Source organism: Corvus hawaiiensis, chromosome 15 (assembly GCF_020740725.1).
Source record: "Corvus hawaiiensis isolate bCorHaw1 chromosome 15, bCorHaw1.pri.cur, whole genome shotgun sequence".
Lineage (NCBI taxonomy): Eukaryota > Metazoa > Chordata > Aves > Passeriformes > Corvidae > Corvus > Corvus hawaiiensis.
The window spans coordinates 2,380,482-2,393,342 of NC_063227.1; the positions used below are offsets into that span (position 1 = coordinate 2,380,482).

The following is a 12,861-nucleotide window of genomic DNA, read 5'->3' on the forward strand; positions in this document are numbered from 1 at the left end:
ACATGCAACTATCCAGCCAACAACCCCACAAACACAACTCCATCCATCTTTCTCCCTTCAGCAGCTCTTCAAAAAAACCCTATAAGTGATTCCCCAGCTGCACTGGGAAAGCTTTGGAGTGCAGTCGGATGGTTTTGTCTTGAAGGAATCTTGAAGGAATCAAGGTAGAAATCATTTCTTATCTTCTGATTTGGTTTCCTTACAGTAGAAAGGTGCAGAAAGGAAAAAAAATTAGACATGGAAAAAAAAAACCCTCCAGGTTTTGCTGGAAAAGGGGAAGGACTGGGGGCTGATCCTCCCAGAAGGAGATTTCTGAGCTGCTCCATTGCCAGAGGTCTGAAAGAACCCAGGGAGAAAAAAGCTCCTGGGTGGAAAGCGAGCCCTGCTTACACAAAGCAGAGGAGGAGATCTCCCTGGACACAGAGGGGAAAACAAATTAACAAGCAAGAAATCACTTTCTCCTCCCTCCCTCCCTCCCTCCCCAAAGCCCCACTTCAACTGCTCAGACACCAGGAACTCATGTTCCAGCACTCAGTAATTGAGACAACGGGGCATGCAGGTCTGAAGGGAAAAGCTGGCACAGGTGAGCTGAAATAAAGCTTTCAAGCAGACATCTCAGTGCCAGTGATTCATTCTTTTTCTCATACACAGGGAAAACAAACACAGCCATCATCGAGATCGGGAACAACACAGAGTAAACAGCATCTCCTTCCCACCAAAAAAGTCCTCCCATAGGCAACAGATCTTATCTAAGGGAGCCTTGGGAAGGGCCTGGCCCTGCTGATGCCTCTGGGGAGAAGAGGTGGGATGGGCAGGAATGCGGAGAAGTGGTAGAACCTCACTAAAGGCACCAAAAAACCACGGGGACCACTGGCCCAGGGCCTGTCCCCTCCAGGACACAGCAGCTCGGTGACATCGAGGGCAAGGGTGGAGAAGCTGCCTGAATGAGAGGACAGAACAAAGTCTGGAAATCCTCCTGCAGCCAAACTTCCTCCAGCTGCCGCAGACAGAAAAACTTCCCCAAGATGTGAGGAGGAGCCCGGCCCTTCCCCACGGCCCTTCAGGCTCCCACCTCCTTCCGCGCTTGCTGGCAGCTGAGCACACCTCTGCCCTCTGGGCAAGTCTGGAGAACGGTGCATTTGGGTGCCAGGGAGCCCCAGATGTGGCCCAGGAGCTCCTGAGGAGCGGGCAAGGTGCAGGTCGTCAGTCAGCCCCGTGTTTTGGCTGCTGTGCCCGGCACGGGACTCCAAACTGCTCCCAAAAACTGCTGCGGGCAGGGGAAGGGCGACAAACACAGGAGATAAGACCCATGGAAATACAAAGAGAAGAGATGAAGGAGATCGCACACACCTTCCCCGTAGGGAAATTCATTTGGGATCCGCCACGTGTTTCAGGGAATCTCACCCAGCCTGGTCCCATCCTGCAGCACATGAAGCCACCCCAGCCAGCAGCCCCTGGGCTCTCCCTGGCTCTGCCCCTGCCTGGTGCTGCCAATTTGCTTCCCTGCCTCTCTCCTGAACCCACCACATCCATCACGGTGACGTGCACGCTCCACCTTAGGAAAGCCTGCTCCTAATTTAGCTGCCGAGCCGCACAGATAGGCTCTGTAAACAGTGGGATGCTGAGGAGAAGGGAAATGTTTCCTTTCAAGGCAAACCCTGCCGCAGGACACTGACTGCCCGAAAGCGCAGCTCCAGAACCCAAGGAGCTCGGCTGCTAAATCCACTGGAGCTCAGGAGGACAGAGGTGCTTATTATTTGCATTCCTGATTGGAAAGCCAGGGAATGTGACTGGCGAGGAGGATCCTCGCTAGGACAAGGGAGAGAAACCCGGCATAAGCCTCGCAAGTGACTCATCCTTCTCCTGTCAAATAAACATTAATGCCCGCACATCCAAACCTGACTGCCGCCGGTTAAACACCTTAAACATCCTTAAGCACTTCCATAGGTTGTCAAACGATAACGTGCTGGGAAGCAGCGATTTCCTCTGCCTGCGGGGAGGCCTTTCCGAGGGTTTTGCCTACACACACAGACTCCGGGGTGGGATTTCAGGCATCTACAGGAGGGTGAGATGGTGACAACACGGGTCCTCCTAGCCTGCAGCAATTATCGGAAGAAATAAATAGGAATAAAAGGGGGGAAAGTGCTGTTTGCCAGACCTCTGAGCAAAGCAATTCCCCTCTGGAGCATAAACAATAAAAGAGAAGAGAGGGCACCTGCCCAGCACTACCCAGTGGAGAGCAAGGGAAAGCTCTGGCTTTAATGACACACTTGGCACCGTGCTGTGTGTGTGTGACAGCCCATGGGCCACGGGGAGTGACACAGCTCCATTTAACGCTGGCTTGGGAGGGGATGCCTGCCTGGAGTGGAGCACAGTCATTCCTCCAGCCTCGACAGCCGAGGTGCCAAAGGCAGCGCTGGATTCATCGTGCCAGTTGGCTGCAGCAGGGTTTGGGGCATGCACAGTGGTTAAAGAGAGTCCTCAGTACACAATCAATCTGTTCCAGCTCTAAATCACACAGAAGGCTGAGCAGCTTCACAGGTTTCCTTTTGGAGAGTGGAAAAGCAAAAGGCTGCTAAGAAGGCAGTGAATTATTTTTTTTTTTTTTTTTTTTTTTTTTTTTTTTTTTTTCACTTCTATGACCTTCCTCCTGGAGATGCTTCATAATTAATTAACTCTCGTACCCCCATGTGAGCTAGGGTTTCCTACCTTCCTTACATTCAAAGCAATTCTGTGATAAAGCCACTTGCTCAAAGGTCACACGGGGAGTCATCAAAATCCAGACTCTCAAAACCTCAACTCCCAGCCTAAGGATGCAGAAAAACAGGCGGAATAGGGCTGGATTAACGCCTGCAGTCAGTGTTGGTCGGCGCTGAACCAAACCCAAACCAAAAACTGGTCTGAACAGGTACCTTTTTCACTCAAACCAGAACAACCTGAAGTGGTATTTTGTAGTTTTCTTGAAGTCAGACTGGATCCAAATCAAACAATTTACTGAACTCCTGACAAAAACAAGAACTCCTCCCACAGTGCATCACTAGCAACTGAGGGAGGAGGGACCAGAAAACAAATCTAAACAAAAGTGCTCCTTGAAGTGAGATTATAGCCCCTGGAAAAGGCAGAGAGATCTTTTCCCACTGAGTGGACTTGGCTCCTCATTTCTTAGAAGAGAAGTGAGTCGGTATTTTGAAAAGGAGTACACAGAAATGTCATTTTTAACCCACAAGCTGTAAATCCTTGCTGCTTTGCTGTAACCAGGACCTTCCAAACATCCCCGTTTCACCTGGCAGATGGGAGCACCAGCCTGATGAAGGTCTAAACTTGGGATTGATTTCTGCCTTGTTGAGAGATGATGTTAATGATTAGAAGCCTTTTCCTTAAGAACACAAAATAATTTCTTGCAACGAAGTCACTTCTGCCAGAACAAGCCCCATTCTCCCTCGTGTTTACCAGACACAAATGCCACTCATACTTGGTATTCCTTGCAGTTGTGAGGAAAGCTGTGGGAGAAGCACAGCAATCAGATCCCAGCCAGATTCTAAAAAGGGAATTTGGCTCCTTTGTTAAATACCAATGCCCCTATTTGGGTCAGGACCAACAACTGGATCCCAACTGGAAAGTCCTGCACTTGGTGAGTGCCTCCTGCCCACCCTGCCTGTCCCAGCAGCTGTCCACCTTCACCCTGTCACCACGGGGACACTGCTGCCGTCCCAGCCTCCAGGACGCTGCTCCTCAGAAGGGTTTCCATGGATCATGGGGATTTTCCCCTCTCCCAAGCCTGCCCCGCTGAGCTCCCAGCATCTTCCTGCTCACTCTGGTTCTTAACGATTTTCTGAGCCCTGTGCGTGCCACGGAGAGCAATCAGCCTGGAGAAATGAGTTCCATGGAGGAAGGAGCCCCATCCACGATACCAGGGTGGTTTGTCATGCTTCCTGCTCCTCTCACCCCAACTCCAGAGCGATTCCCTGCGCAGCCCCGCAGGAAACCAGGCACAGAGCCATGAATCCCACGGAACCAGCAGCCCTCAGCCTCCCAGCAGCCAGGTGCTGCCCGTCACCTGCAGTGCTGCACAGCCACTTCAGCACCTGCAGGAGCCGGGAACACGCCGTGCCTCAGGAACCAACAATTCCCTCCTGCCTCCCCAGCCGCCCGCAAACCACCTCGGACAGCGGGGAGGCGAGGGGAGCAGGGAATCAGCGACATCCAAGCGTGAATTCCCAGCCTGGGCTGGAGATGCAGTGGGAGATCCTCCTCCTCCAGGAGATGCGGGAGGGCCGGCGCCGCTCCCGGAGCATCCCAGAGGCAGCATCCGTGTCATGTCGTGTATCATTTAGCTGTCACCCAGATAAGAGCGGCTTCCAGCAGCACCTCAGGCCTGTTGTTAAGCATATCTGACACATCCCAGCTCTTTTCCCTTCAAATGCCTCCTCACCCCGTTCAAATATAGAAGCTGCCTCTCATTAGCCACAGCCTCATTACTCATTTCAGCGCCGCTCCGGTTGGAACCTCGCTGTTAATTTGACAAAGCCTGGGCCCATTGTGTGTTAACCAGAGGGTACTTGGCAAACACGAGTTTCCCAAGCTGCCGGCACAAATCCCTCCGGCTCCGATGGCGTGTGCTCTTGTATCATTCCATGGAAATGTGGGGAGAAACGGATGAGGCTGGGCAAGGATTTAAAAGATGCAACCAGCCCGGTTTGCCTCAAGCACATTTGGACAAAGGTAAAAAAATGAGTCGTCTTCAATAGGATTTAAAATTGAATTCTGCTGTTTGAGAAAAGCATTGCCCTTTCTATATAAAACCTGAATTGCTGCTTGTTTGGCTTTTCCAGGAGCCAGGTCCCTCCACATTCCGTCTACATTTGATTTCATTGAAAAGGCTTTTCCTACCTTGAGCCATTTATGGTGAACAAAACGACAGAAGTGATACTGCAGTGGATCAATTTAACACAAGTAAGCAAATTTCAGTTTGAAGATGTTCTGTTTGGTTGTTTGGGTTTTATTAAGAAGTTTCTTCAGTCCGTGGGACAGAGAGCAATTTCTCTGTTAGGCAAAATGAGAGGGAAAGTGCCTTGCTCAGTCTGCAGGGTGAAGAAGGAGGTGCATTTTGGACCAAGAAAAGGAAAGACTTAATTCTGACTGATAATCTTTGAGTAATTCTAAACAGCCCTTGCATTTATAAATAGGATTTCATCCAACCATTCAGTCTTCCGGAAAAACTTTCTAATTTTCAAAAGGACTGTTCCAAGAACAGTTCTAAACCTGCTTCCCCTCCGCAATGCCATTTGGATAATGAAAGACAAACAATCCATCTGAAATTCAATTTCATATGAAAAATTGCTGAATGGGGTCCAACCCGACAAAAGACATTTATAAACTTCCAAATTGCAAACATCCAAAAGCTCCTCTGCAGCCACAGGTTAACAGCTCCCTTGGACTGTCATTACTCTTGTGAAAAGCAAACTGAATTTGGGGGAAAGACACGTTTCCAGCGTCATCCAGCCCTCAGCAAAGGCATTCAAGTGTCTTGCATAGCTCTGCCTTGCACAATTTGACAAATGTTTGCAAATGGACCATCCCCAGCAGTGCAATCCTCCCAGACAGCCTCCACCTGGAGGGACACCACCGAGATTTCCTAGGCCACCAGAACAAATGTTTGAGCTGGGAGGTTGCCATAAATCAAGCCTTCATTTTTCCCCCATCAAACTTTTCCTTTTTAACGACTCCTTTTGAAAGCACCGCGAGGAAGTCCTGAATCACGGAGCTGCGGTGCAGCTGATGTCATCCCTTTTTTTAAATTCACGTGTGTAAGGCTGAGCATGTGGAGGCTGCTCAGGAGAGACTGTTCTAGCACCAGGCAGAAGGGCTGATACAACTCCCAGCCTTCTGGAACAGAGCTCTCAGCGAGATCCCATGGCCCAGCAGGTACGGATATTTTTCCTTTGGGAAGTTCCAGCCTGACCGAGGTAACCTCTGCTGACCCAAAGATGATCTCCTGGCTTTTTCCCCCCCATCCCAGGTTTTTTGCATGTGCCCCCAGCTGAAAAGCCAAGCCGCAAAATAAAATTTCTCCAAGGTCATGCACTCCTCACGACGCCTTTATTTGCCAGTTGGTGAAGTATTTAAAAAAATGAAAACTTCCTTATTGTGAAAGGAGCTAACGTCCCATTTAAATGTAACAGAGAACGGGAGGAGATGCAACTAGAAATCTAATCACTGCTTCATAGCTAAACCACAAGCTTAGCAGCTTTCTTTTGTGCCCTCAAGGTCCCAGGCACCGTCTCTTCGCAAAGACAATATACGGCGCATCCAAATGCAAATCTATTCCTCTCTTTATTTCTATATTCAGCTCCCTGGCTGATTACAGGGAGACGTGTATGTGTTCAATAGGTCCTCCTGCTTCTTTAAATAAGTTTAATAATACCCTTTTTATTTATGGGAGCCTGAAGTACAAAGGATGCAATGCAGGAGCTCTGCAAGAGCAGAAAAGAGAAGAAAAGCAAAGTAGCTGAAGATACAGCCTGGCAAGGGCTCAGTAATTCAACACTGTTGATTCTATAGAGACCAACTGTTTTTATTATGCACAGATTCTCCGAGGGGGGGGGGAAGCCCCACAGTTACGAACTTGCAAAGGAAAAGAATCTGTACAGCTCTTGTGTAAGTGCAGAATTGGCTAAAAAGGCAGTTTTCAAACCAGGGCAGCCCACCGAACATTTCAGACCCCACTGCAGTTTTCTTCCGGAGACTCCGAACAGCTGCGGTCTCTCCCCATTAAAAAGTTGGATTAAAAAAAAACCAAAACATAACGAGAAGGGGAAATGAACCAGAAAGCCCCTCCAAGGACTCGGTCCGAGGGCTGGGAATCGCCGCTCCAGCTGCGGGATCAGCCCCGCTTCACCCCGCGGGCGCAGCCGTGCCCCGCGCTCAGCATCCCCGCCCGCCGCGATCACCGAAAACGAGCACATTTTAAAAATTCCTGGAACGCCCGGCTTCTCCCGGGATTGCTGACGCGCTCGGCTTCTCCCGGGATTGCTGACACGCTCGGCTTCTCCGGGGGAGCCTCGGACCGGGGGGTGGGGAGCACAGCTGCCGCCGCTCGCCCGCAGCATCCCCGGGGCAGGACGCGCCCCCCGCCCGCAGCCCCGCGCCCCGGCCGGTACCTGCCAGCGTCTTGTGCACCGTGTTGCCCATCGCTCGCTCGCTCGGCGGCGCGGCGGAGCCCGGGGCCGCCCGGAGCTCCGCAGGGCCACGGACAGCGCCCGCCTCCCGCCGCCGCTCCGCGCCCGCCCCCGCCCCGCCCCGCGGAGCCGCCCCGCCCGAGCCGCGGGTGCTGCAGCTCTGCCCCCATCGCTGCCCCGGTGCCTCTCCGGGATGTGCTGCTCTGCCCCTCTCCGGGATGTGCTGCTCTGCCCCCATCGCTGCCCCGGTGCCTCTCCGGGATGTGCTGCTCTGCCCCCATCGCTGCCCCGGTGCCTCTCCGGGATGTGCTGCTCTCCCCATCCCCGGTGCCTCTCCGGGATGTGCTGCTCTGCCCCCATCCCTGCCCCGGTGCCTCTCCGGGATGTGCTGCTCTGCTCCCATCCCTGCCCCGGTGCCTCTCCGGGATGTGCTGCTCTGCTCCCATCCCTGCCCCGGTGCCTCTCCGGGATGTGCTGCTCTGCTCCCATCCCTGCCCCGGTGCCCCTCCGGGGGTGGGGAGCTCCGGGGAGCACCCGCTGGCATCTATGGGAGGAGCTGCCGGCCGGGGCTTTGGGCAAACGCGGGCCCGGCTCTTCCCCGGAGCCCGCAGAGATCCCTGAGAGACCTTTTGCCTCTCCCTCCTAGGAAAAAAAAAAAAAAATCCTCTTTGTCCCGTAGCACAAGCACACCTGTGCATCAGCAACACCTTCCCGAAGGGCACCGCCTGCACTGGGGGACACCGGGGGTCGATAAAGCTGAGCTCTTTCCCCCTCCGTGCCATTTCCCTGCGGGCGACCTTGGATAAGCCACTTTGCGTCTCGGTGACACGGCTTCCCCACCTGGGAACCGAGGGAATTAGCGGGAGTGTTGTGCCGGCAAATGCGCGATTAGTTTGAAGCACGGCGGTACCACGGTGACGAAGGACAGACACCTCAGCCCGCGGCCAACAGCATTGACAAGATCGGCTCCACAATTTCCTTCCCTTCGGATCTCAGGCAGAAAAACACGTTTAGAGCCCCACTGGAGAAGAGCAAGGCTCCCTCCCTCCTCCTGGCCACAGTTCTGCTGCCCGAGGGGTGATGATGCTGAGAAGTGAAGGTGCCAAGCCCTCCTTACCTGAGGCAGCTTCCAGAGTTTTAAGACTGGAGAATTGGGAGCCTCAGAGCTGCATAAATGTGCTGCAACCAACACCTTGGGCTCACGACACCTTTGGGAAAAGCCGCCGTGTCCCTTAGCAGAAGTCACATCTCTGGACTATCACAAGTCCTGGGACACAAAAGAAAAAATGGGAAGAGGGGGAGAGCCAAGGAACAGTAGCTCAATAGCCTGACAGACATCAGCCTCTGATCTATTATAGAGCAGCTAAAATAACAAACCTTTAATCCCTAGATCATATTGAACAGGTCAAGTGTGGCTCAGGAGATGAGAGAGGACAGAAAACCCGAATTTCCAGCATTTTTTTGCTATCATATGGATTCGTTCAAAATGGGATTATTGAATGAGACACCAGCAGCTGTTCTTAAAAGCGCCTGCACCCATCTGCTGTCTCCTTAGGTTAGCACACGTCTCCTTCTCCCTTTGGTGCAGGAGCTGTCAGAGGGCAGCAGGAGCCCAGCGCTCCTCTTGGGGAGGAGAGGAGGGCAGCAATGTCACCTTAGTGACACAAAGGGGAAAGTCCTCGTGTCACCAGACAGCGGGGAATGGGAGGCTTCGCTAATCGCGGCTGCTTTCCCTCAGCAGGGAGTGGCAGTTGTTATTTTAGGGCTTAAATTCGCCTTCAAAAGCCGGCGGCAGCAGCCGGTTCCGCACAGCCGGCGGTTGCTCATGTGTGTGCCATGTGCGGGCTGGGTGCCACCTCCCGAGCCCTGTCCCTGTCCCTCCTGCCACACCCCGGCCACGCAGCCCACAGACTGCCCGTCCCAAGGGTGTCCCAGCCCTTCCTCCTCCCCAAAAGGAGGTAAAAATAGAAGACAATAAAATGGAAATGCACATCCTTGGGACGCGGAGGCAGCCTGCAGGAACGCAATCAACGCTCCTGCTTCTTGGCATTGTAAAAACGGGGAGTTTGTTAAAATAACCTTCTTGTCACAACGCAAAACAACGCTCCTGAGAAATGGTTCAGCGAGGAGGATTTTCACCCTCCCCAGAAATCACTCTGAGAGAGTAAAAGAGAGCCAGGAGCGGACGCTGAGCGGGGGCTGCAAAGTCAGCCTGGAGAGAAGCAGAGAGGAACCCAACTGGCCCAACCAAAGCTCCACAGATGAAAGCTCACCAGCATTTTAAGATTCTTTCGGCTCCAGCAAGTTTTGCTAACTCTTGATAACACACTTCAGCAGTTTCTTCTGTATGGCTGGCACACGGCTGCTCCTCTGAAGAAATCCCCTTCCCTCTCTCCCCCTCACTCTGACCCAGGGACAGCCTGACCTGCACACATGGGTGTCACCTGCTTTGCTATCTGCATTCCCATAAATATAAAACAGTAATATCACCTCAGCTCCTTCCTAGCAATTTTCATCACTAGACCTCAAACCATTTTGCAGACAAGGTGAGCGACATTATCCTGATTTCATAAGTGATGAAACTGAGCCACAGAGAACCCAGGAGATTTGTCCAAGGTCACAGGTTGGCCACTGGCAAACTTGGGAGCAGAGCTCTGGAGCAGCCACAAAACTGAGTTGGATCCAACTTGCAGGACTGGACACTTTTAGCTGCACACATTTGAGTTGCTTCTCCCTCTGCATTTTCTATTGCCCCTCATAACAAATTCATCTCAGTGGGATCCGAGGAGTATGATCAGGATAATACTATGCAAAGGAAAACGTCTCTGCGAGGCTTTCTGTATCCCACTGATGTCAGACAGCTGCTTCCCAGCTCACTGCAATCACTCCTAAATTTCACTGTGCAGGGTGTGTACCCAGGCCTTTAAAATATGGACCAAAAAAAAAAAGGAAAAGAGAGACAAATTTCTTTCTGAATCAAAAATGTGATGAATTCCCCTTGAGGTTTGTCGCAGACAGGGGTCTGACACAAACCCTCCTAATAGCACCCACACAGGCCAGGCCTCTCACAAGAGAGGAAATATTAGCAGTCATATAAACACATTTGTGTAAATGTAATGTTCCCGGGGATGCAAATAGCTTACAAGGAACAGCTAAATTTCCACTGATTGTTACCAGCCCGAGGAGCAACTCTTCTTACGGCATCAAATGGGTTGCATTGTCTTTGTAAATCCCCCGGGGGCTCGAGTTTTGGGGGCTGAAAGCCGCTGTGAGATGCGAGGTATCACTGGGAGCAGCTGCCATTCGTGTCTCTAACAGATGGCAGGAAATAATGACAGACTCGGCTCTTCCAGCGACAGCAAGATAAAACACCGAGAAATCCGAGAAATCCGCCTGCCTGTGGGGCAGGGAGCCCTCCTGCCCTTAAGGGGAGTCTCGTCCCATCCCAGATCCCAGGGCAGATCCCAGCAGATCCCCTGCTCCCGGCTGCCTCCCAGCAAACACCAGTTCTGCTCCTCCACGCTCCAACTGAGCAGCTCTCTCTCTGTCACAGCTCCACTGAAATCCTGTGGACTTCCCAGAGTTATCTGTCTTCCCCAAAGACCAGACTGCTGCTTGCAGAGCTGTGCCCAGCCCTGCTCCACAGCCTGGGCGCTGCCAGCTTTCTCCCGTTTCACACCCTGCACCCTCAGCTCTGGTTTTTTCCTTTCTCCGTGACTCTAAATCCGAGGAGATGCTCAGAGCATCCATTTCTCTTCCAGCTCCATCTGTCTGGAGCTCTGAGACTGCCCAAACTGCTTTCCCTTCCATCACACCTCACCTTGAAACCTCCCTTTCCCTCCCCTGCTTAGCGGGAGCTCCCTGGGAATTCTCAGAGGCTGCAGATGGAAAATGCCCTGGAAAAAGACGTGAGGTGACTGTCCCAGCCTAAAATGCCCTTCCAACTTGCAAACACCACCATGTCCAAGAGACTGCAGTTCCTCTGAGTGCACACCAGTGACATTCAACACATTTTCTTCAACAGGTTTTTATCCAGCATGGAAGCAGCAGCACGGAAATAATTCCTTCCTCCTGACACGAGTTCATTTCCGTGGCTGTGCTCGATGGTATTGTGTGCTTCCCCCTATAGCTCCTGCCTATAGCACCTTGTGCTTGCTTTCCTCCTCCTCCTCCTGGCTGAAGGGACTGTCCAGGAGAGAGCAGATTTGCCTGATAAAAGCAAATGTAACTCGTCTCACAACTTCCCAGCCTCCGCATCTTGCCTATGGAAGGAGAGTACTAATAAGCCTCTCTCCTACTTGGAGACGAGTGGAAAAGAAAAAAAAAAAGCTGTTCCCTGGATTCCCATCATGCACGCTTAAACAGGTATTTGTTTAGGAGGGATGCATGTACAGAGCATCCTCCGGCAGCACACAAAGCCCTCCTGCCACCCACGCCTCCCGACTGCTGAAAGCAATTCCTTCCCTCCCCTGCTCCCAGCACCAGCACAGGATGCTCAGGGTCTCCACAGGTCACGCTCACAAACTGGTTCTGACTTTTTTTTTCCCCTCCAAGAAACGAAGGGAAGCAGGAGCTTCCAGCACAACAGTAGGAAAATCTTGCAAAGAGCTTCTTGAACTGGCCTTGACCACGCAGCGATCGAAGCTGTTTCCTGATCCTTGCCCTCAGTGCCTGCTGGAGGTTTGGCTTATTTACCCAAAGCTGGGAGATTAATCCACACTTTCTGGAATATAGGGCAGAGTGGTGCTGGGCCAGAGGTGACCCATGGGATGTGGTGCAGATGGGGAAGGGGAAGCCTGCAGGGATGGATGGATCCCGTGGTCAAAAGTGCAAAGGAGCAGTGAGCACCTGCCCTGACAGAGCTCTCTGTGCAGCAGGGTGGCTGTGACGTGTGCCAGCCACACAGGGACGGAGAAGCCACCTCTGACGAGATGCCAGAGCAGCTCTGAGCTGAGGAACATGTGGGCATTCCTGGCAGAAAGAGATTTTGCCACGGATTCCTCAGCTGCAGGAATTAAAGCCCAGGCAGGGAGAGGAAAAGGAAACGGTGAAACCACAGCGCAGCAAACACAGCTCAGTGTCACTCGCACCAGCCACATCCCAAATGGCTTTGGGAAGGATAATGACAGTCCCCAAACAGCAGCAGAGGCTGCCAGGAAGGGCAGGAGCTGGGGTGGAAGCGAGGATGATGATGCAGGGAGGAGCAAGGAGAGCAGAGGCAGCAGAGGCAGCAAGAGGGAGACTTGGTGACAGCATCTTTTCCTGGGAAAGGTGTAGCTGGACTGATTCTGCCATGGTATTCATGCTGTGGATAAACAGAGGTGCTTTCTCTCCACCCTTCCCATGGGTGTGGGGAGGAGAGGGGTTTCTGGCCATGACCAAACAAGGGCCATCCCTGCAGCCCAGAAGCTCCAGCCCTGCTGGGAGATGCTCCCCTGCCAGCCCCAGACAAGTGCCCTTTCCTTCGGCGGGGGCGGAGGGTGGGCTGGGCCCATGTAAGGAAGAATTTCCAATTTAGAAACAAACAGAGGCAGTTCCTATTATTGTTAGTGGAATGTCAGCATCTCTGCTCCCGAGCACCACTGTCAACAAACAGGCTCACAAATGCTCCTTCAGCATCAGCCAAAATAACATCCATGAAGGCATCTATAACTCAGCATTCACTACACACACAACAAGCTCG

General features: G+C 52.5%; 1 protein-coding gene across 1 annotated transcript in view; it reads right to left on the reverse strand.

Moving 5' to 3' along the window:
• NEURL1B (neuralized E3 ubiquitin protein ligase 1B) overlaps nucleotides 1-7,269 on the reverse strand; it is a 32,215-nt gene extending 24,946 nt beyond the window's left edge. The window contains exon 1 of the mRNA XM_048319952.1: nucleotides 7,161-7,269. Coding sequence (XP_048175909.1) covers nucleotides 7,161-7,191 — 31 coding nt within the window. The 5' untranslated portion in view covers nucleotides 7,192-7,269. The remainder of the gene's footprint in view (nucleotides 1-7,160) is intronic.
• Nucleotides 7,270-12,861: the final 5,592 nt, after the last annotated feature.